At 35.6% G+C, this 25,301-nt stretch overlaps 1 protein-coding gene across 1 annotated transcript in view; it reads left to right on the top strand.

The window, feature by feature from the left end:
• The window catches only part of GABRG3 (gamma-aminobutyric acid type A receptor subunit gamma3), an 860,421-nt gene that overhangs the window by 815,357 nt on the left and 19,763 nt on the right, over positions 1 to 25,301 (top strand). Inside the window, exon 7 of the mRNA XM_072614581.1 lies at positions 15,651 to 15,803. Coding sequence (XP_072470682.1) covers positions 15,651 to 15,803 — 153 coding nt within the window. The remainder of the gene's footprint in view (positions 1 to 15,650; positions 15,804 to 25,301) is intronic.

Here is a 25,301-nt window from a genome sequence, read left to right as displayed (position 1 = left end):
GAAAATAAGCACTACTTGAGGTAAATGGAATGTTGATAAATAATGGTGCAGAGAAGTTGAAAGTACTCATTTTTTTTTCAGTTTTCTCTCAAGAAGAAAATCTTTCAATAGGGAAAGATTGCTTAAAAAATAGTGAAGGCAGTTGTAACCCATGAGAAGTAGAAAAGTATCAAGAAAGCACCTCACTACCATCTGCGAGGTCAAATCATGAGACTAAAAAACATCTGTATTATTAGAAGTGTTATTAGAACAGAATATTAGAACTGTTGGATGTGATTGGTTAGTGGTTGATTAGTCATTGACTAAAAGATTGGGGATCAGTGGTTCTGATAGTAACTTTATCTAACATTTATATAGACGTTTAAGGTTTGCAAAAATAATTTACATAGCTTTTTATAAGTACATCTCACAGCCATCACCAAAATACATTAAGTTACAGAAGATTAAAAGAATAATTATGATTACATTATTTTTTAACTTAACATAAATTAATGCAACTGGTATAGGAAAGGAAGCTGTTAACTAGGAGAAAACCAAAACATTGCATCAGATGTCTCTGTTAAGGGAATGAAATGTAAGATGCATAACCAACTAACAGAAATATGTAGGAACAAAATCAATTCCTTAATAGATAAATATATGGTCAGGGTATGTGAACAATTTTCAAAAGAACTGCAAATGATTAGCAAATGTATGAAACACAGTTCCTGATGATAAGAGAAATGTAAATCAAAAGAAATCATGTTTTGTCTCACACATAGAAAATTAATAAAGATGAGAAGAGATGGGGTTGTGGAAAGTTAGAAACATGAATGTACTTTAGCTAAATATCAACTCAACCATTCTGAAAAGAAATTTGGAATTATACAAAAAAAGAGACTAAAGTCTTTGATCCAGAGATACTACTGGTAGACATAGATCCCAAGAATGTCAGTTTAAAAAAAAAAGTTCCCATACAGACCACAATATTAATAGGTAGCATTTCTTGTAGTATTAAAGAACTGAATATAATGTTAATGACTCAGCTGTGTGGTTAGACAAGTTGTAAGTGAATGTAACAAATGACTAATAAGATGTAAGAAATAAAGAACATGATGAAAAGAAACACAGGAAGACTTATAGGAGAAGAAAGTGAAGTTGGTGACCTTGCACAGACCTCCCTCATTCAAATGAAAGTCAACTTCAAGTCATGTCATCATCCTGATGTCATGGTTCTCTTTGAGAAAGAAGGACAGACACAAGGAAAACTTCAGTGAAATCATCAATGAAATGATACAAAGTGAAAGAAGGAGATTCAAGAAAACATTTTAAATAATGATTCTAACAGTGTAACTGGAAAGAATAGTAAGAGTGCTACCAAATTGAATGTTATGAAGTTATAATATTGAAACTCAATACCCTTAAAAGAGATATAAGAAAATACCTTCATCCCCTTACTGCTTCTTTGCAGAGACAGAAGTTCAAGAGTTTGAATGCAGGATAAACTCAACTTGTGAGTGAGTAGTAGCTCCTCTCCCCTCTCCTCCCCTCCCTTCTATTCCCTTCCCCTTCTCTCCTCTTTTCTTCTCAGTGTTCTACCCAGGGGAAGGTACACTCAATGGCCAAAAGCTGCCATTTTTTCTTTGGGTTTCCTGGCTAGATTTCTTGCTCAAAGATCAAGGCTTAAACCCAATTCACTCTGGAGCTCATAGACTGGACAACAAGTCCCCACCCACCTAGCACAAAGTGAATGTAATAACTAAATAATAATTGTTTCTCTTTTACCAAGGAACCCCGAGGTTCTTCCCCTCCATTTTTGATTTTTTTTTTTATTAAAATGGCCATCCCTTGAATAACTTAAAGAAGCTTATTCACTTAATGGATATGGAGGGAGAAAAACTGAAAACTCAAAATCTTACAAAAATGAATATTGAAAATTATCTGGGGGAGGAGCCAAGATGGCAGAGTAGAAAGATACACATATGCTAGCTCCAAACCCATAGCCCATAAAATATCTGTAAAGAAGAACTCCCAACAAATTCTGGAGCAACGGAAGCCACAGAACAACAGAGTGGAGGAGATTTCTGTTCCAGAGAGCCCTGAAAACAGACACTAAAGGTCCGTTGTACCCCGGACCCAGAGCGGAGCCCTGCCTTGGCCGTGGAGCACCAAGAGGAGCAGATCCAAGCAGACTTCAGGGACAGAATCTTCAGCAGCCACACAGGTCCCTCCAGCCACAGTTGCCGGGGGTGAGTGAGTCTTTTTGGCTCGCCAGGAGGGGAGTAGGGTATCTCCATGGTTTGGCCCCCTCAGGAGGCAGCAAAAGAAGCAGTAGTGGACAGGGACACTCCAAGTAGGCAGGAGCCTGGATCCATTGTTGACAGTCTCTGCATAAAACCCCTGAGGGAACTGAGCCCCGAGTGGTGGCCCTGCCCCCACCTGAGCACTTGAACTTAATCTCACATTGAATAGCAGCCCTGCCCCACTGAAAGCCTGGAGGCTAGGAAGCAGCATTTGAATCTCAGACCCCAAGCACTGGCTGGGCGGATCTGGAGGCAAGGTGGGTGTGAAGAGGAAGCTCAGAAGTCAAGTCACTGGCTGGGAAAATGCCCAGAAAAGGGAAAAAAAATAAGACCATAGAAGGTTACTTTCTTGGTGAACAGATATCTCCTCCCTTCCTTTCAGATGAAGAAGAACAAGGGAAGAAACAGAAGTCAAGGCTTCTGTATCCCAAACGTACAGAATAAATATTCCATGGGCTCAGGCCATAGAAGAGCTCAAAAAAGATTTTGAAAATCAAGTTAGAGAGGTGGAGGAAAAACTGGGAAGAGAAATGAGAGAGATGCAAGAAAAGCATGAAAAGCAGGTCAACACCTTGCTAAAGGAGATCCAAAAAAATGTTGAAGAAAATAACACCTTGAAAAATAGGCTAACTCAAATGGCAAAAGAGGTTCAAAAAGCCAATGAGGAGAAGAACGCTTTCAAAAGCAGAATGAGCCAAATGGAAAAGGAGGTTCAAAAGCTCACTGAAGAAAATAGTTCTTTCAAAATTAGAATGGATCAGATAGAGGCTAAAGACTTTATGAGAAACCAAGAAATCACAAAACAAAACCAAAAGAATGAGAAAATGGAAGATAATGTGGAATATCTCATTGGAAAAACAACTGACCTGGAAAATAGATCCAGGAGAGACAATTTAAAAATTATGGGACTACCTGAAAGCCTTGATCAAAAAAAGAGCCTAGACATCATCTTTCATGAAATTATCAAGGAAAGCTTCCCTGATGTTCTAGAACCAGAGGGCAAAATAAGTATTCAAGGAATCCACTGATCACCTCCTGAAAGAGATCCATAAAGAGAAACTCCTAGGAACACTGTGGACAAAATCCAGGATTCCCAGGTCAAGGAGAAAATATTGCAAGCAGCTAGAAAGAAACAATTTAAGTATTGTGGAAATACAATCAGGATAACACAAGATCTAGCAGCTTCTACATTAAGGGATCGAAGGGCGTGGAATATCATATTCCAGAAGTCAAAGGAACTAGGACTAAAACCAAGAATCACCTACCCAGCAAAACTAATTATAATACTTCAGGGGAAAAAATGGTCTTTCAATGAAACAGAGGACTTTCAAGCATTCTTGATGAAAAGACCAGAGCTGAAAAGAAAATTTGACTTTCAAACACAAGAATGAAGAGAAGCATGAAAAGGTGAACAGCAAAGAGAAGTCATGAGGGACTTACTAAAGTTGAACTGTTTACATTCCTACATGGAAAGACAATATTTGTAACTCTTGAAACTTTTCAGTATCTGGGTAGTGGGTGGGATTACACATACACACACACACACACACACACACACACACGCACACATGCACACACAGAGACAAAGAGCACAGAGTGAATTGAATTGGATGGGATCATATCTTAAGAAAATGAAATTAAGTGGTGAGAGAGAAATATATTGGGAGAAGAAAGGGAGAAATGGAATGGGGGAAATTATCTCATAAAAGAGGCAAGTAAAAGACTTTTCAGTGGAGGGAAAAAGGGGGGAGATGAGAGAAAAAACATGAAGCTTACTCTCCTCACATTCGACTAAAGGAAGGAATGAAATGCACACTCATTTTGGTATGAAAACCTATCTTACAATACAGGAAAGTGGGGGATAAGGGGATGAGCAGGGTGGGGGGGATGATGAAAGGGAGGGCAATGGGAGGAGGGAGCAATTGGAAGTCAACACTTGGGGAGGGACAGGATGAAAAGATAGAATAGAAGAAATGGGGGGCAGGATAGGATGGAGGGAAATATAGTTAGTCTTACAAAACATGACTATTATGGAAGTCATTTGCAAAACTACACAGATATGGCCTATATTGAATTGCTTACCTTCCCAAAGGGAATGGGTGGGGAGGGAGGGATGAAGAGAAGTTGGAACTCAAAGTTTTAGGAACAACTGTTGAGTACTGTTCTTGCTACTAGGAAATAAGAAATACAGGCAAGGAGGTATAGAAAGTTATCTGGCCCTACAGGACAAAAGAGAAGATAGGGACAAGGGAAGGGAGGGTTGATAGAAGAGAGGGCAGATTGGTGATAGGGGCAATTAGAATGCTTGGTGTTTTGGGGTGGGGGAGGGGGCAAATGGGGAGAAAATTTGGAACCCAAAATTTTGTGAAAATGAATGTTAAAAGTGAAATAAATTAAAAAAAAAAAGAAAATTATCTGTTTATATAATTGGAAAAAAATACCACTAAGTGGAAAAAGGTTAGGTTAGCTGTCTAGGGGAAAACTGTTGGAAACTATGTGTGCCAGGTTTTGAACTCAGGTCTTCCTGATTCCAAAGTTAGCATTTTATCTGCAGTATAATCTTGTTCTCTCTACTGGACTGTTGAACCAGGCATATATTATAGGCTTAATTCAATTAGGTCGTTTGTGCTATGCTGAAAAGATGAAGAGATTATAGATAATAATAGATTTAGATAATGATATGGTTACTTAGATTCAGAGCTACTGAATGGTAGGACCAAACTGAATGTCTGGATCCAGTGGCTTAACTTCAAGCTGGAAGAAAGCTTTCATTAAGTGTTTTGTTTGACATTTTTATTAGTGAGTGGGCTGGAAGAGCAAATGGCTGCTTATAATTTTTCAAATAACAAAAGTAATGACAAAAAACCCCTAGTCATCATAGCTACCATACTGATGAAATCAAGATCCAAAAATATCTTAGCAGGACACAAAGTTGGGTTAAACCTAATGACATGAAATTTAATAGTGATAAAGTCTTAACATTAGTTAACACAATTCAGATTTTAAGAAAAGATATAAAGCTACCTACATGCTCATTTGTAAAATGTCATGTTTTTTAATAGGTTACAAACTCAATGAGTCAACAATGTCAGTTGGTAGCCCCCCAAAATAAATATAATCTTAGTGTGTATTAAAGATAACTATTATGTACAGAAAGACAGAAATAAAATGATAATCCCATTGTACTACTCTATTCAGACCACAGCTAGAATAATGTGTCCAGTCTTGAAAGTCTGAGAGTTTTTCAAATGTTGATTTTTTTTTTAATTCAGAATAATATTTAATTTTTCAGGGCATGATATTTTTGGCTGAAGCCCCAGTTAATTCCTTTACTCTTTGATATATTATGTTCCAACACTTGTGATATTTTAATGTCTCTGCTACCAGGTCATATGTGATTCTGATTTTGGCTCCACTATATTTTAGTTGTTTTTATCTTGATGCTTTTAATATTTTATCCTGGAGCTGGGATTTTTGGAATTTAGCTATGATATTCCTATGAGTTTTCCAGCGGTGATCAATGGATTTTTTTCTATTTCTGCTCCTTCCTTCACCTTGTTCTAATGTTTCAGGACAATTTTCTTTAATTATGTCTTGTATTATTGTATCAAGATTCTTTTTTGATCAACTTTCCATTAGTCTGGTTATTTTTATATTTTCTCTTCTTGATCTATTCTCCAAATCTGTTGTTTTTCTTATGTTTCACTTTCTCTTCTTTTTTTCATTTTTCATATTTCAATTTCAATTATTTCTTGATCTCTTATAATTTCACTGCCTTCACTTTGCCCAATTCTAATTTTCAAGGTGTCATTTTTTCCCCATTAAGAATCTGGTTCTCTTTTTCTAATTGGCTGACTTTTCTTTCATAACTTTCTTGTTTTTCTTGGATTATTCTTATCTTCTTTTCATTTTTCCTCCATCACTATCATTTAATTTTTAAATTCTTTTTTAAGATCTTCTATAAATTCTTTTGTGTAGGTGACCATTTGACGTTCCTCTTTGGGGGTTCCTTTATTTCAATATCCTCTGAACATGAACTCCGGTCACCTCTATTCCTATAACAGCTGTCTGTGGTTGGATTCTTTCTCCTGTGCCTGTGCATTTTTTTTGTGGTAATAGTTTAATTTTTATAATCACCCCTAGCCCTGGGGAATCCATATCATCTCTTGCCCCATATCTTCAGTTCTCCCCTCTAGCCTGGAAACAAAGTCAGACCTTCAAACGCCTGCAAGTGCCCACAGCCAGGGTCTTTCTGCCCCACTGCTTCTGCATTCACTGAGTGTGTGCAGGTTTCTTCTAGCCCCCACTGCTGTTCTTCATGGCACAACTGGATCTGGCATTCCTTTTCAGCAGAAGTTCCCTCAATCTTTCTGGGCTCAAATGCTCAACTCCCTCCACTATTGGGGGTAAAAGTTCCTGTTACTGGGGCCCATGCAGCCTTCCAAACCAAATAACTCCAGGGTTAGCCTTTTGTTGTTTAAGTGTCTTGCAGCTTGTTATTAAAATAGAACATAGACTAAAGGTGTTAGCTCTTCACAGAGATCAAATCATCCTAGGATTTTTTTTCCAATCTTCTTGAATTGTCCTAGGAAATACCCTGTTGTTCCCTACTTTTATTTACTTTTACTATTCTGTGTTTGACCTGAGATGCTATTTTATCTCTTTTGTGGGGGAAAATCTTAAGAGCTTGGAATTTTCTGACCTACTCTACCATCTTCCCAGAATCCTCTCTGGTTTCAGTATTCTTATATCAAAATAAGGGATTTAGTTTAAATTACCTCTAATGTCCCTTTCAGTTCTAATTCTATTATCCATTGTTCTGTACAGAAAATGTTGATAATGCCTGAACAACTAAGGTTACTTGTAGTTGCTGTGGAAAAGCGGTAGAGAGAAAATAAATCTGAACTCAAAATGAGGTTGAACTCTTTTGAAGAATCATCAGTTAACCAAGCAACAAAACCACTTCAGATCTATGTTAAGCAGCTCCTGATATATGCCCAGATCTCTGTTCCTTTAACACTTTTTAGCACAGACTCTAGTACAATCAGTTCTACTGCATTTGGTCTCATATATGAGTAACTTAAAGAAAAAATGAGTGGCAGAATTTCACTCTGTACATATATGCCCTGCATATGTATACTTTTGACACCTCGGATCCCATCACACAGAAGTGAATGATTCTGTGTTCTATATAAAATAAGATCCTCATTGAGATACATCAATACAGAATCTTCACTTCACAAAAGGGAAGCCAAACAGTCTAACTACCCTTTGTCATTATCATTTGCTGGATCATCATGCAGGCTCTTATCCCTAACCATGGGATGATGATGACATGACTTGCAATTGACTTTGATTTCAGTGAGGGAGGGCTGTGCAAGGTCACCAACGTCACTTTGTCCTCCAGAGCCATCTGGGTCCTCGGACCTATACAAGAAGTAGACATATCCACTAAAGGAAAAAAAAAGAGCACAAGCATCATACAAAATTTCAGCATCATACAAAAATAACTTTGTTGGTATCAGCAAGACTAAAGATCAATTTTTTCCATAGTCTCCAAGTCAAGCACATTTCTTTTCTCATGTTCATATTTGGTGGTAAAGTTCAAACTTGCTGAAGGTTTGCTAGATGAAGTAAAATATTTCCAACTTTTTTGGCTAAAGCAATGAGGCTCCTGTTAAGATACCAGATAATGAAAATGATTCTTTGGAGTAATTGCTTCTCTTCCACCTGTTAGAAGACCTTTCCTGAGGCCTCTGTCCTGGGACCTTTTTTCTTCCCTCTCTATGTTATCCTTTAGTAATCTCATTAGCGCGTGGCTTCAGTTATTTAAATTTTTCCCTTTACAAATGCCTCTCGGATCTAAACATGTATCTGCATTCTCTCTTCTAATCTCCTATTCCATATCATCAACAGCCTGTCTTGATCCTCTCTGAGAATAAATGACAAACCATACATACAACACAACAGTCTGTCAGACATCTACAAAAGGAAAGCTCACAGGTATCTAAAACTCAACATGTCTGAAATGGAATTCATTATCTTGCTTCCTAAATCAACCAATTTCCCCGTTTATATTGTGAACACCACCACGCTTCCATTTATCCTGATTCATAACATCAGATTCATCCTTTATCCCTCTCTCTAGCTCTTTTATACAATCAGTTACCAAGTCTTCACATCACTCCTATATTCTCCTTTTCTTCCACACACAAGACTATTATGAGATAACTTATACAAACTCTTTGAAAAACTTAAAGTACAATATAAATGCTAGGTATTATTACTATTATTAGCCTTGTTATTATTTTGTTAATAGTATTTGTTTACCCTATTTCATACCCTCATTACCTTTCATGAGTTAGAGGAAACGAAATATTTCTTCTGTTTGTTTTTGTTTCCCTAGCATGTAATATAAAGCCTATCAGATAGTAAATTCTTAATAAATACTTGTTGCTTGATTGATTGATATTAATTATTACAAGATTCACATAACTAGACACATGGTTTCTCCTCTCTATATCTACCAAAATAATCTCCCTAAAGAATAAGTCTTAACATATTACTCCCTCTCCCAAGATCCTCCAGTGGATCCTAACTGCCTGCAGAAAAAAGATATAAAACTCTTACTTGGCAGTTAAAGCCCTACACAGTCTGGTCTCACCTTATCTTTTCAGCCTCATTACACATTACTCCTTTTACTGTGCTCCAGTTTCTAGGAAAACAGGTCTACTTGATCCCTATAATCAATTTCTTGAATCTAACCTCTTACACAGGCTGTGTGCCATGTCTGGCATCCTTTTCATCTCTATCTCAAGTTGTTAATTTCTCTGTCTTCCTTCAAGGGTTTGGTTTATGGCACTTCAATTGCCATTTCGTATTAGAATTCTCTCTTAATGGTCAATGCTCTCGCCTTTCCCTTCAAATTATTCTATATATACTTGGGTTTGCGTCTTGCTTCTTCCATCTCCAATAGAATGTAAACTCCTATAAGTTCAAGCAAGGTAGGATATTTGTTGTTTTCTTTTTGGAGTTCAGTTTCCTAGGCTCAGGCTAAATTGTAAATATCTGAATGTTTAATCTCCTTTGAACCCTAATAATTCACAGCTGTGCTGAGTCACATAAGTTTCATGCCTTCTAGCTCTGAGTCAATCCGGAGTTTAGTGTTTGTTATATATTCTGGGAGATTGGAATTTTGCTTTGCTTTGATTCCTTGGATAGGACTCTGAGTAGTCATTTGTTAAGAGCCTCCAGATTACTCAGATGTTGGTGTTTTCCCAGTTTGGTGGTGTATTATTTAGACAGTTGGAACCCTGTCTGTTGAATTCCAGTGCTAATTTCTCTGCTTGTATTTTTTATACTTACTTCTTTCAACTTATCTGTTAATTAAAGTAAGGACTCCTTTGAAGCTGTCCTTCCTTTAGAAAAGCAGATCAAAGAACCTGTGCTAGCAGGGCATCCTGGGTGTGCTAGTGTGCTTGGTAATACAGCTCCTTGAGGGTAAGGATTGTTTTTCATGTTTGTCTTTGGGTCTGCAAGGACCAGAGAATATCATGTAATTGGAAATCCCCCCCTCCTCTTTTTGGGTACTGAAGAATATTGGTGCAAAATTGAGATTTTTCTAACCAAAAGCTGAGTTGAACAAATGCATCAAATTCTTTCCTATAACATTATACTATTTTTATTATTATTGATGAGTTTGTGGATTTCACGAGCTTCCAACTTTTAAAAGGACTCTTCTATATCTTCCAACAATCAAGTGGAAGCTCCATCATTTTCATTCATAGGACATTTGGAATTCCACAGTATATGTTAGTTTCTGTACTAAAGTGAAAATTCTGCCTGAGGGAACTCAGCGCTAAAAGCAATCCTGAGATCATAGGCAGAGAATTCATAATCAGTGAATGCATTCGCATGGATTGATTTGATTAGATTCTTTAAAGCGTGAGAGGAATATAAATAATCTGGCCATGCCATTAGGTAAGTTATAAGGGGAATTATGTGGAAGAAATAATGAAAGTTTAATTCCCTCCCTCAAGCAAAAGTTGAGGAACACAAGTTGAGACATCTCTAACTTATTTCTCAAAATCTCCAGGTCAGTGGTATGTAGCAGTGAGTTTTATAACGTATTGCTCCCTAAAGAGTATTCCCCTTGAAATAGGCATTACATTGGAAGGTGTCTAAAGTTAAATTATATGCTTAGTTCATTAGATAGCAAACAAGATTACTGCATTCAACTTTCTAAGATTATATATCTTCTAACCATTGATTTTCTGAACATAAAATATGTAAAAAACTGTGTCTAATGTAAGTGAAGTTTTATGAATTAGCCCTCTACAGAATATGTGGGTACCCATTTTTTTTCTGGGACAGGCCCTGGAAATGGATAATGAGTTGGGCCCCAAATTGAAGAGGGATATGAAAGTATGGAGCAGGACTTCTTTATGTTTTAATTACAGTGCTTTTAATGATAACCAAGTTGCTACCTCGTGCAAAAGTAGGTCATTTTTGTTGCTGTTTTGTTTTGTTTTAATACAAATATTGTTCTTATGGCATGGCCACCAATCTTGGAAAAGGATAGTTCTTTGGTTGAGCTTTTAAATTTACCTGAAGTTTAGTTCCTATATCTACAAAATGAGATTAGACTTAATGGTCTCTAAAGTCCCTTCCATGTCTAAAACTGTAATATGAACTCAGTCTCATACTTGGTTCCAAGATAACATAGTTTGAGATAGCTATAAAGCATTATGACTGAATTCCCAAAAACATATTCAAATTTATACACTTCAAAGTACAGTATGTGGTGCTCTTCTAACAGATTATTTTGAATGAGCTTTAGACTTTACAGGCATGTTGTGACTGCTGGGACCATTTTTGGAGTCTCACTTTGGAAATCTCCTTCAGATCCCACTACCTGTACTTTGAAGTATATTCAATGGAAGTAAATGGAAGCCTTTGAATGTGGATTTGCTTTTTGAAAAAAGTCAAAAGACATTTGGAGTCTGATCTTATCAGCAATGGCAATTGTTGGCAATAGGTGAATCTATTTCTTTACTTAAATGAAGTATTGACTATAAAGTAATATAAGTAATTTTCCAGTGTGTCTCATAAGATGATCTTAAAAGCAGTTCCAAAAATAAGGTCCCAACATGGTTTGACATCATTAAAACAAGTGAATAGTCTCCAAGGGAACTACTTTGAAAGAAAGTATTCCTTTGGATAAGTAAGTTCTTATGTATTTATTTTAAAAGAGTTCATAGTATTTTATAGTCACATCCCTCATTTTGAGTAACATACTATTCCTTAAAATTCTCGTTTCATATAAACTTCAACACTTCTATGATCTGTGATCTCATTTATTGGATACCTTTCATCTGCCTTACTGCTAATACCTGCCTGCTGAGCTTGCCTTCTAGTTACCCTTTATGTATTTTATATGATGGCGGGGGATACTATTTTTGCTTTTCTTTACATCTCTAACACTTACCACAGTTTCTGGTCCACAGCAGATTCTTAATAAATGTTTGTGGACTACCCATGCTCATTTCACATTTCCTATCTGCTGCCAAATCTTATGATTTTTACATTTACAGTATCTCTCGTATATCTTCTTTCCACAAAGATACCACCCCAAATTCAGGTTCTCATCACTTCTTTCTTAGACTTTTGTGATAGCTTTTCAGATAATATTCTTGCATGAAATGTCTCCCTCCTCTTATCCATCCTCCACTGGAGATTTTCCTAAACTATATATCAGACCATGTCACCCCTTCCCCATGTAATAAATTCCAGGGGCTCCCTATTCCCTCATATCAAATATTAAATCCTTTAAAACCCTTAAAAACATGGTATTTTCCTACATTCCTAGCCTTATTAGTCTTATATCCCTTCAATGCACTCTATACTAGCCTACTCACACCACATTAAACCACGTGACTCTATGAACATGCAGTGGCTGCCTCTATTCTTGGAAAGTTTTCTTTAGTTGTGCCTCCTGGCTTCCCATTTTCTTCAAGGAGGTCTTTCTCCCCTTTTCTACCCTTACCCAAGATCCCTTTATTACCATCACCATTACTATTCCTACTGAATTCTAGACCCAATTAATTCACTATCCACTTCCCATGCTCATACCAGATTTATGTACTGATGGGATAATTCAATTAACTAGCCAAGTTATTTCATGTCATAGTGTAATCACTGAGCATTTTTATCCATATAGTTTTTTCTTATTTGGGGAAGGGAGAGAAAGAATAAGCATTTATTAAGTACCCACTATGTGCCATGCACCATGCTAACATCTTTACAACCATTATCTCATTTGATCCTTACAACACCCATGTGAGGTAGGTACTATAATTATCCTCATTTTACAGTTGAGGAATCTGAGGCACACTCTTCATATAACTTTTAAGGCAATCTGGGGCTAGATTTGATTTCTGGCCTAGATCTTTCCTGAACTTCAAGCCTCAGTGGTCTTTCTATTATATCTCCTAGTTGCTGCTAATAAAAATTGGTAGGTTTAGGTGATTAGGTTTATCTTTTTAAAATACCCATGAAAAGACCCCATTATTTTCTTTATCTTAGTATCACAGTTATCACAATATTATTCACAAACAAGAGTTTTCTGGAGTTGGATCCAGGAAAATTTTGGAGTTGAAAGTAGAAATCTCAATTCTGACCTTTACTAGCTGTATGACTCTGAGAAAATCACTTCACTTTTGGAAATTCTCTGAGTCTTTTGTTTTGTTTTGTTTTTTATAGGCAATGTTGTGGAAAGAGTACAGGACTTTGAGTCAGGGACTTTGGATTCAAATCATAGCTCTTCCATTTTCTTCCACTGTGACCTGGGACAAGTCACCTCACTGGGCCTATTTCCTTAATTGCAAAATGAAAATTTGGATTAGATGACCTCAAAGATCTCTTTTAGCTCTAAATATAAAATCCTGTTGATGCTTTGACCTTAACATCTATAGAGAATTCCACTACTTTTTGAACCTGACATACCACCTATTACCTTGACACTTTTGGCAAGTATACATTTCTCTGTTTAATGCCTTATTTGACATTAATAGAAAATTATCGAACATAATGATCTCCATGGTTGTATTCATCAAGAATCTTACTATATGCATGAGAAAGTCTCACTAGAGGAGGAACTTGAAGCTGATTTTTGCTCTGAATCAAATGTGTTTTTGTAATCAACGAACAATAAACAGAGTAGGATCCGGTATTCTTTGCTTCTTTAAGTCAACTTTGTGACTGTAAAATCAGAGTGTGCAGTAGAGAATAGTTTCCCAAATGTAGCTTTACTAGTTTCTTTTCATGTTTTTTTCAAAGATACTGTAGAAATATGAGTACAGATCCTCCCATAAAAATTTTGCAGAGGTAAAAATATAAGTATGTAATTTGACAGATATTGATATCCTTGATCACTTTTATTAACATTGTCTATGATTATGATTATGTTATCTTCCTTTCCCTGTGTTATGCTGTAAACTGTTCCCTCCATATATTCAGGATTATGTTACCTCCAGCGTGACTTTCCTCACTCTGTACTTCACCCGAGCTAGATTATCAGCCTCAATCCCTGCCTCGGTTCTTTTATCCTAATTACTTTCCCCCCACTAGCCAGTGTTTATTTTTCTTATTCTTACTTCCTCCCACCACACTAGAAAAAATAAAAAATAAAAGCAAAACTTTTGTAACAAATAAGAATATGGAAGCAAAGAAAATTCTGTTACTGCCTCTGAATTTATAATTAATTTATGAAATTATGAAATACAGGGAAAGCACCCCTGGTTCTTTGGGTACTGGTTGGTAAAGGCCATGACTGGCAGTGGGAAATGAAATAATACTGACACTTTGATGAAGCACTTAGGATCCAGAGTGAAAAGGGTACAGAAGCAGATAGTGAATGGGGTTAGGGGGTGATGACAGAAGACAAGTGGAGGGGGAGAGTAATTATGGATTAGCATTTGGAGCACTAGGCAGAACAGACCTGAAAGAGATGGAAGTGTAGGGGGAGGGATTTAAGATCTCATTTACATAGGAATTTTTGGAGAAATAGATACCTTGTGGTAAGTTTATTAACATATCCAAATCATCTCAACATTATTGGTAAAACTTCAATGTTAACATAGCCATGTCATCCCTAAGTTATCAATCCTTTCAGTGTTCTGCTGGTCTGGAATTTTGAAAGTCTGGAATTTGTCTGGAATTTACATTTCATAAAACCAAAATACCCTGACAGTAGCACTTAGATGGCTTTTGCTCATTCAGAACATATTACCACGATGTGAATTTTGGCTAACATATGATATACAGTTTGGAAATTATTCTCCTTTGATCTCTGGGAAAGATTTTACTTGACTTTCAGATTCCCCTTTACAATCTTATTGTCTTGTATTTTTCCTTTATACTGACTACATATAAGCTTACTATACTGACTAGAAGGGAGGAAACAGTAAGGGGAATCAGAACAAGATACAATTTTAACACAGCCTCTATCCAAAATTGGGTATATGATTTTGCCATTAATCCATTACCATGCTATCAAGAGATGGCTAGCATTCTTCATCATGGTTCCTCTGGCATCACAATTGACCATTTCCTTGATCAGGATTAATAATAAAAATCATTCATTTTATCATAATGTTATCATTAAATGAATTGTTGTCTTAATTTTGTTCTCTCCTCAGTTCAGACAAGTCTTCTCAGGTTTCTCTGAAACTGTCTCCTGTATAATATTTTAGAGCACAATAGTATTCCATTCTATTCATTTTTTAGAACTGATTTATCCATTTACTAATTGAAGAATACTTCTTTTAAGTTAAAGGAGTATTTTAAATAACTTTAAATTAAGGTATTTCCTATTAAAAAAGAGCTGATGTAAATACCCTTCTATTAATTGGAGCTCTTTCTCTTTCTTTGCTCTCTCTGGAGCCCTCTGTGTGCTTTTCTGACATTTCACCATGTAGGAATCCAGACTGCTGTTCATAAGTCTCATTGTATATAGCTAAGGTAACCCTCAGAAAGTAGACACAGTATATTCTTAGACTTTTATTCAAAATCTTTTCAGTGTGGCAGATCCTGCCAAAGTTTAAAATCTACTGATGTTGTATTTGTCAACTTCGTGTGCTGATGAGGCACAAGAATAGTATTTCTGAAGAATACAAAATGGATAATTATAGCAAAAGGCTGAGTAAAATGCATAATCATGTGCTTTTGTAAAAAGAATGAACTGTGCAATATTCTCTATAATAAATTAAAATTATATCATAATTAAATTTCCTGGCTTGAATCAAACTCATTGTTGATGCATGAAATTTAATTTACTCCACCTTATCCAATATGTATTTTTTATTTCAGGTGATTATGTAGTCATGACTATATACTTTGATTTGAGCAGAAGAATGGGCTACTTCACTATTCAGACATATATTCCCTGTATACTAACAGTCGTTTTGTCCTGGGTATCCTTTTGGATTAAAAAAGATGCCACACCAGCAAGAACAGCCTTAGGTAAGATTATAAACAATTTTTTCATGTCATTTTGTGTTATTTGAATGGGGGAAAAGTATGGAAAATCTTTCCATTGAAGGGAAATAAAAATAAATTTGGACAATTTTGCAGACTCTGTTCTACAATTAATATTTTTTTTCTATATTTGTGCCAATAACTAGTGTTTATGGAATACATAGTTCATTTGTGTGCTTGGAATATACATATAGCATCTCCATTAAGACAGAACATAAACATAATGAAACACTCCAAAGATTTTTAGAGTGAATGCCTTTGGTTTCATTTCTTGATCTGAAATTGATGTGTTTGTGCAGACTGAGTACATCACTTCATTTGCCAAGTTCAAAATTCCCCTTTTGAACAAATTGGATTAGATGCAAAGCTCTGTTGATTAAATAACTAATATTGCTAAGCTAATTTAATAAAGAAAATTATAGGTTTAATTTACTAATGCCAAGAAGGAAATAATGGTTTTTATTTTTAAGTGTAACCAGAATGTTCAAGACAAAGCATTAATCAAGTTTGAACTATTGAAAGGAACCTTAACATCCAACATGAAGTTTTGTCTATTCAATAGTAGGATTATACAACATTATACTTATAAATTATATTGGGTTTTTTTAAAATAATGGTGCACATGTCTTTTTTATATACTCTGATTCTATAAAAACAAAAGAGAGAGAAATAACTGTTCCTCTTAAATTTTACCAAATTAACATCCCCATTCTTTTCATAAGGAACACAATTTTAATTCATTGATTTGTTCTATAAGTAGAGGGTTCAATTTAAACTTATGCATTTAATAAAATATTCCTATGTTATGTAGCTGAGAATATTAAGGGTTTTTTTTTCATACTAAGTTAATGGTAACCAAATACTCATCCAGAGAGTTTTTCTTTCTCAAACTTGGGACAGTTTTACCAATAAGCATTAATCATATGATAAACAATCATGTGGTCCAAGAAGAAAACACACACACACATACACACACATACACACACACACACAACTTTGCAAACCTTGAAGTGACATTTAGATGCTAGCTATTATTATTATTACTATTATTATTGAACCTTTTCACTGATTATCAATTTGTTTGTAAGTAATAAGATCATTTCAAATGATTTTCAGTTGAGGTTTAAACATTTGAATCACTTAACTATGACCTTCAAATAACTATGCTTAGTGAACTGTGATTTTATGATGTCCACAAATATTCTTCAGGATCCTGGACAAAGCTCTTAAGCTCCCATAAAACATAGAAGGAATTTTCTAGAGATGAAAGTTGATGGAAATGATTCACAGCATTATCATACTGCTTTAGATTTTCATTTAATAATATTTATGCTCCCAAGTGGGCAGCTGGATGACAGAGTGGATAGAGTTCTAGGTGTGAAGTTAGAAAACTCCATCTCATGAATTCAAACCTGGCCTCAGACATTTACTCACTGTGTAACCCTTGAGAAATAACCCTGTTTGCCTCAGTTCCTCATCTGTAAAAATGAGCTAGAGAAGGAAATGGCAAACCACTACAATATCTCTGCTAAGAAAACCACAGATGGGGTCATAGGGAGTCAGTCACCACTGAAAAAATTACTTGACAGCTTAACAAATAATTCCAAATACACAGTGGAACCCAAGATTGGCTCAGTAGTTTTTCAAGTAAAAACACAGTAGAGTCAAAAACTGCAGACAGTGGTTTGAGAAATAAATTCAAAGCATTCTGAAATACAGTGAAATGCAATGTAGATTCATTCATCTTATGCATCTTATATAAACTCCTCAAATCATCTTTATGGGAGAGAATTGATTTCAACTGTGAGGCCAATTCCCTATGTGGAAATTCCTTCTACTCACTGAGATTAGCAACTCCTCTGTAACTTATATAGTCTTAGAAAATCCAGTACTTACCACAATGCCTACATGTATATAATAGCATTTAACAAGTATGGACTCAATTTTTGTAGAATAGAGGAAGGAATTGATGGGAGAACATAGGTGTGTTAAAGAGATAGCAGTTAATTTAAGTTCAAATTGCATCTTCGATACTCATTACTAGTGTTACTTTGGACAACTCTTTAACTTTCCCTGGATCTCAGTTCCCTCATCTGTAAAATGAGGGATATGGTCTAGATATACTCTAAAATCCTTTCTAACTTTAGCTCTATCCCATAATAATCTTCTTGGCTACAAGATCAGCACTATCTCCATGAATGAATGAATGAAAAACATTTATTAAATGTTTAATATTTGATGTTATAAGTTAATTCAAGAAAGGTAAACTAAGGTACATACCTGAGCAAAATCAGTTTATTAACAATGACATATACAATAAAGCAGAGTAGGTCAGACTGGCTACTTCAGTGAGACCAGAGACCCCAATGAGAAGAGTAGACTCTCTTTAATAACATGCAGGAAAGGAACTTTCCATTTGGCTATATTGAGGAAAGTTGGTTGGCATTTAGGCTTGACTAATCATGCCCCTCTCTGACAATTAAGAAATGTTAATTGTCTTATGGGACTCATCTGTCCCTTCTAATCTTGACTAGGAGATCAGTACCACAAGACTTTCTTGTGATTTCCTTGGAGGCCCTCAAACCTTCCCTAATTGCACAAGAACAGATGACATGTCTTTGTGTATGTATGTGTGTGTTGGAGGTGGGAATCAACTTAAGCTGGTTGGGGCTTATAATTAGATGTCCCAGAGACCAATTATATGAATGATAATTTTTTCCTTTCAACCACACCTTTAAAATAACTTCAAGGGGAAAATGAATTCTTGAGCTTAACTCAAGAATGGAAAAGTAAAGAATAGGGGCAATTACACAAAAGAATCAATTATTCAATAACATAGAATAATTTGATTTCCTCGGTGACAAGCACTACATTAAGCTCCAGAGATATAAGAAGAAAAAAATATATAGTCTCTGCTCTCAGAACTCACACTTTAATTGAGGGAGATGAGACAACATATATAAAGTAATTTAACTGCACAATGAATAGAAGAGCCAAAAAGTCCAAAGATTGCAATGGCAGGGTGGATGGCAAAGCCAAGGAGTTACTAGGGCCCTCTATCTCATTACAAGGTTTGTAGTTGAGTAACTCATAGCTTAACCAAGGGATATGAATAATCATAATGCCTGATCTGACAGGATATGGAAGAAAGGCGAAAGGAAAGACAAGAGGGAAGGATATCCCCAGTGATCTCTTCTAAACATTTTGTAGACTATCTTTTTGTATTAGTAAAATATATATAAATAGAAAAGGAGAGAGAGAGACACAGAGAGAGAGAGAGAGAGAGAGAGAAAATGCACAATCACTCAATATCTGGACAACTGCACTCATAAGGTTGTTCTGAAGAAAGTGTTATTGTCAGCTTTAAAGTGCAACATCAGCTGGATCTATTATTCTATTTCTAACATTATGTTCTCAGATCAATATAGTCTCCAAATGACAGCTCCTTGTGTTGGAAGTTCAGAATCATCTTTTCATTGGTATAATGCGTTGCTTCCTATATTAGCCAAATAGCCTTATTAGCTTCTAGGCTAACTAGGGCCTATGAGTTATGCATTTGAATAAGAATATCAGAAGTAGAGAATTCAACAAACCCTGGACTTGATGATTCATCATTGCAAATCAGTCCAAGTGATCTAGAAATATGCTTAACATGAATATTTTGTTCAATTCCAGGAAACTCCATTTGATCCCAAAATATAAAAACAATGGCAAAAATTAGAAAGTTATGTTGAAATAAGTTTGCGGTTTGTCCTTCATTCTCAAAGAGGACCATGACATCTGGCAGATGACTTGCAAGTGAATTATATTTGAGGAAGGGAGGTCTGTGCAAAGTCACCAGTCTCACATTCTCCTCCAGAGCCATCTGGTTCCAGGGGCAAGTGATAGATTGGGACAACTGGAGATGGCCCAGTACGCAGTGGAATTCTTTAACCTTTTTAAGCTAAGGTCTTTCTGAATTCTCATTTTGATTTAGACACTGCCCATTCAGTGATTAGGGATGTGTAAGTGAGTCAAGGGATGGCCCTTTTAATCCAAAAAACAAACAAACCAAGAAGGGAAGACCTCAGTGTTTCTGTCCCAAAGAGAAATGATTATTATTTACATTCAATGTGAGCCATCGGGACCCAAAAAATATCCAATAAGTGGTACTTTGGCAGGGACCTATTGTAGATCTGTCAAAGAGAACCAGGGTGAATTGAGCTTAAGGCATAGTCTTTAAGAAAGAAATCTAACCAGTAAACCTTCCAAAATCAAGGTAGACTTTAGCCATCAAAGTTTACCTTACTTTGAGTAGAGCTTCCTCAGGAAAGGGAATGATACCCCAGGTGAGGAGTTGAGTTGCCCAACTGCAACTGGTCAATTGAGTCCCCTGTGGGGCAGCTTAGACTGCTCACAGATTGTGGTTTATCCTTCTTCTCAAAGAGGACCATGACATCAGGAAGATGATGCCATGACTTGCAAGTGAATTAGACTTAGTGAGGCAGGGCTGTGTAAAGTCAACAGTCTCACATTCTCCTCCAGAGCCATTTTGGTCCAAAGGCAAGGTATAGATCAGAACAACTGGAGATGGCCTAGCTTTTGAAATGGTGGGAAAGTCTAATACAAGGTGGACATTTTGCTCTTCAATACGGTTAGTTTGAGCCAATAAAACAGCATTTCGCAAGCACAACCGAAAACCACTATTAGGTCACAAAACAAAAACAAACAAAAATGAAAAGCAGAAAAGTAACAGAAATCCTATCCCATTTATACTTCATTGCTAAGATAGACTCATGGATTTACCAACTTTCAACCCCTTCTGTTTTACAGATGAGGAAACTAAGGATTAGAGTTTAAGTGAATTGTCTGAACTTATAGTGCTAAGTGTCTGAGGAAGAATTTGATCTCGGGTCTTTATGATCCTAAATCTAAATCAATTGTTTATGATGCCAAAGACGTAAACTCATAAAACTTTAGTCTGAAGTCTGAACCTGAGTGTGTAACTGGGAAATGTTTAACGAATTAAATTAAATCTAATGCAATATAGATAATGTTAATTTATGTTTTTTCTAAGTCAATAAGTAGCTGCCAGGATCCATTTCTATTGATATTGACAGCCCTGTCTGCCATGCTACATCTAACATCATAGGGCAAACTTTAGGCCATTTCCCTAGACTTCTACTATTTGTCTTGCACATAGGTAGTTTCTCAAGAAATGTTGGTTCAATCCATATTATGTTTCCAAAATGTTAATTGCAGACCAATAAAACTAATTTATAGATAATATTCATTGTAACTCATGTATTTATTACTTTATATCTAGCAATTATTTGTCTCACAACCAGTATTATAAGTCAGAATGTGAGTGACAGTGTTTGAGATAGTTTAGAGAAAGTATGAGAAAGGAAATGTTTTTCGTTCGATGAGGGGGATTGAAGATATCAAGAATGATCTTCAGTTTAGAGATAAGGAAATTACAATTCTGAGAGACTGTGTTACTTAGCCCCAAACACATAACAGATTACTAATAGAAGCAATACTTCAATTCCTGTTTTCAAATTTAGTCCCAGAAAACTTCCTGATTATTTCTCATACATTCTAGATAAACTTTACTTAAACTATTTAACCTTTCTTGTGAAGAGACACAGGCAACTAGGTAAATCAGAAATAAACAGATTAAAATATGGATCCATATTACAAAATATGAGAATCAGTCCAATTTAGTGGAGCAATAGCTGATTTAGAATCAGAATATCTTGGGTTTAAATCTTGCCTCTGAAACTTAGTATGTGTATAATGTTAAATAAGTTATTTCAGTTGCCCTGTCAACTTTCTAAATGATAAATTCTAGGTGATATTGTAGTCAGGGAGTTTGCTAGTCAGAAGGGAGTTTTCAGATTTAGAATTTCGTATAGAGATAAAATCATAAGTCTACTGATCAAGACTCTGAACTTTCCCCATCAACAACAACAAAAAGTATTCTGGGAACACCTCAGCTTTCCACTTGATCTCGTTTTTTGTAATATCTAATCACCTAATTCTGCTCACAAGTTTAAAATGACCAAGTAACCAAAGGAAGTTGGTTTAGAGACCATTGAAAGATGTTAGTGCTTTCTTGACTATGGAGTGACTTCCTAACTAGACGTGGACCATTTGAGCAGAAGAGGCAGTGGCAGCCTAGTACAGTGGAAAGCACCATGGCTCAAATCCCAGCTCTGTTTCTTATTACCTATGTGACTGCAGGGAAGTTACTTACCTTCTGTAGGACTCTTTTCTTCATCTGCCAGATAAAGAAGTTGTGGCCTTTAAAAAGGCTTAAGAGACATGATTTCTGCATAATTTAATAATTTTATTAATAATATGAGCATTTTAACAAAACCATGATCATTTGGCCTTCTCTCTCTCTCAGATCATTGATGCTCATGTTGGCAGGATGAGAGTTTTTATTCCCTTCAAAGAGTAGGTATTCCCTACATGATCAATCATTCTGATTGGCTAATAATTGAAGTGTGAACTTTACAAAAAGAAGTGGGCTTGCTCCAAGTAGGGTCTGAGAGTGACATCATACCCCTCTTGGACAAAGAGACTATCTCTATACCCAGACCTCCCAAAATCTTGGGCAATTTAGACATAAGAGTCTGTCTCCAGCCAAGTCTAAATGAATGGAATTCACATTAGACTAGAAATTGCTTGAAAGGTTGAGTGGGATCAGATAGAGAAAAAGATCAGTTAAACCTTCAGAGACTGAGTTCTTTAAATGAGAGTAGAGAAAAGGGGAAACTCTGAATCTCCCCCAAATCATTGGTTATTAATAATCACTTCTCTCAAGGTGATAATTCTACATGGCCTCTGAGGTTCTTCCGAGCTCTAAATCTATGATTTCAGAAGTATCCAATCGCAGGGGATTGAGTGTGAGGATTGGAGTCAGGAAAACTGAATTTAAATGTGGCCTCCAACATTTATTAGCCCCATGATCTTGTCAATATATTTCACCCTAATAAAACTAAACACCTTTAGGAATCAGAGCTGGATTGGAATACTTCCTCATTGAAATTTTGCAAATGTTTTTGTAGTTTATTCCACCACATAAAAGCCCCAAATGCTTAGTTGTTTATTAATTAGTCAAGGTACAAAGTAGAATAAGAAATGCGTGTGTGTGTGTATATGTGTGTATGTGAAATCTAAATTTATTATTTTGAAAGGTTAGAGCAATTATTTCCTCTATGTATGAAGACAAATACAATTTAAGTTAGTTTTAAAACATGTAAATTTTATCACAAAACTTGTGAAGTTTATGTGACAATGTAACAACCAAGGGGGAGAAAAGTACAATAGGTCTCATAATAGAATCTACTCTTTTACCATGGGAAAATCATTTAACTTCTATGAATTAACTTCCTCATGTATAAAATGGGAATCATAATATTTACTGAATCTGAGTTCACGTCTTGCCTCTGGCAAAAACTAGCTTTCTAATCATTGGTAGTTCACTTTACTTTTTGGTGCCTACCAACCCCTCCCACCTCACAACTCTCTAAAACTATGAGTTACAGAAGAGTTAGCAATTTATACTGGAAAAGTGATTATCTTTTTCACACAAGGAATTCACCATACAGAGAAAATCAATTTCATTTCCTCCTCTTTCTTCCCAGTATAACATATGCTTCACAAAACTATTGTGAGGAAAGAAAACTACCTTAAGAAACTTGGTCGGTCTCTTTCTCTTTCTCTCTCTGTCTCTGTCTCTGTCTCTGTCTCTGTCTCTGTCTCTCTCTCTTTCACACACACACACACACACAAATTATGTAACTACATGAACATATATGTACATATACATATATAAATATGCAATTGTCATTAAATGATTATTTAAAGTGCTCATTTTTTAAAAAATTTGGCACAACAATAAGATGTTAATCTTCAAAGTAATTAATCTTCTAATTTCCTCTGCATGCATTCACGTGGTAGGCATCAAACCAATTTGTCTATTGATAAGCAAATTTCTTAGTAAACATTAATGAGACAATTTTAATTCTCTGTCCAAAAATTATTAAAAATATTCTGTGGCAAGGGATATTATCTTTTTCTTTAACTTTCTGAAATAGTTTGTAAAGAAGTCAGTCTAAGAGCCATTGCTGAAGGGAAAGAATGAATGGATGGATGGATGAGCATTTATTAAGCAATTATTCTGTGCCAAGAAGTGTTAAATGCTGGTAATGCAGAGAGGAAAACAGGATAGCCACTGCTTTCAAAGAGTTCACATTCTAGAAGAGGGAAATAATACATATAGGATGATTCATCTTGAAGGTAGAAGGAAAGTCCCAGTGATTGTTGGTGTACAGAAATCAAGGAAGGAGAGATAAGACTGAATAAATGTCAATGTTCTCTTCCTGCTTAAATAAGAAGGAGAAGGGATCAGGAATGGCTGCTTCTTAGTAAATGTTTTTTCTGTAAAAATTAATATAAGGCAGAAAAGTCTCCAATGGACAATCAGAGAGATTTATCAAAGACTGGGGGTCCCAGAAACGAGACTTCATCACTCTTTATGTCTTTTCATTGTGTAAGAAGCATGAGAAGTAGAAATATTTAAATGAAGATAAAATTCCCTGGTGAAATCCTTTCAGAAATATACTATGGAAGTGAGCTTGTGAGAGGAAATCAGATTCTTATTTAAGTCATGGTATCCATAGCTGAAGCCAAATGACAAGCTGTCAACGGGGCTTTCCATACAAAGTGAAAAGATTAAGGCAAGTGTCCTAGCATCTCAAGTTGAATCCAAAAAAAAAAAAAAGATAAAAGATAATAGACAAAAATACCTAATTATATCTTTACGTGGTTTCCTTATGAGTTGACTTCAGAGCCAGTAGATGTTTTGATCTTAAATGTTTGTAACAGTTTATACATATATATACATATGTGTATATATATGTATATATACATATATATTTAAAAGTGATTATTTCTGTTATAAGATTTCAACATTTCTGTTTTTTCAAGACTGTGGAAATCTGAGCAAATAGTTGTATTCTGAAACTCGGGGGAAGAATAGGTCATAACTTCATAGACTTAGAGTTTGAAGAGATCCTAGACATTCTCTACTTCAACGTTTTTCTTTTATAGATGGGGAAACTGAGGTCCAGAGAGATGAAGTGACTTGCAGGAAAAAAGTCATACAGGCCATAGATTATAGAAATGAGATTTGAACTCAGGCTCTCTAATCCCAAAGTGTTAAAAAGTGCTTTTAACACTATACCCTCATTGTCACCATATCATATATTGATCCTCATACCTGAGATACCCTCATGTCACCTGAGAGCATTGCATTTAAATTTAAGAGACAGATTTTGAAAACTGAATCTGCAAAACTAAACTCTTGAGGTGATAACATTTTTCCTGGGTTCCTTTGGCTGCTGAATTTTTCCTTTAGTCATCAGGTCAGAAAGACGTCTTGAAGTTAATTCATTCATATTCAAATGTATGACTGAAATTCCTCAGGCATAA

Source organism: Notamacropus eugenii, chromosome 5 (genome assembly GCF_028372415.1).
Source record: "Notamacropus eugenii isolate mMacEug1 chromosome 5, mMacEug1.pri_v2, whole genome shotgun sequence".
Lineage (NCBI taxonomy): Eukaryota > Metazoa > Chordata > Mammalia > Diprotodontia > Macropodidae > Notamacropus > Notamacropus eugenii.
Note: the sequence above shows the minus strand (reverse complement) of the source record. Positions and strands in the feature narration are given on the sequence as shown.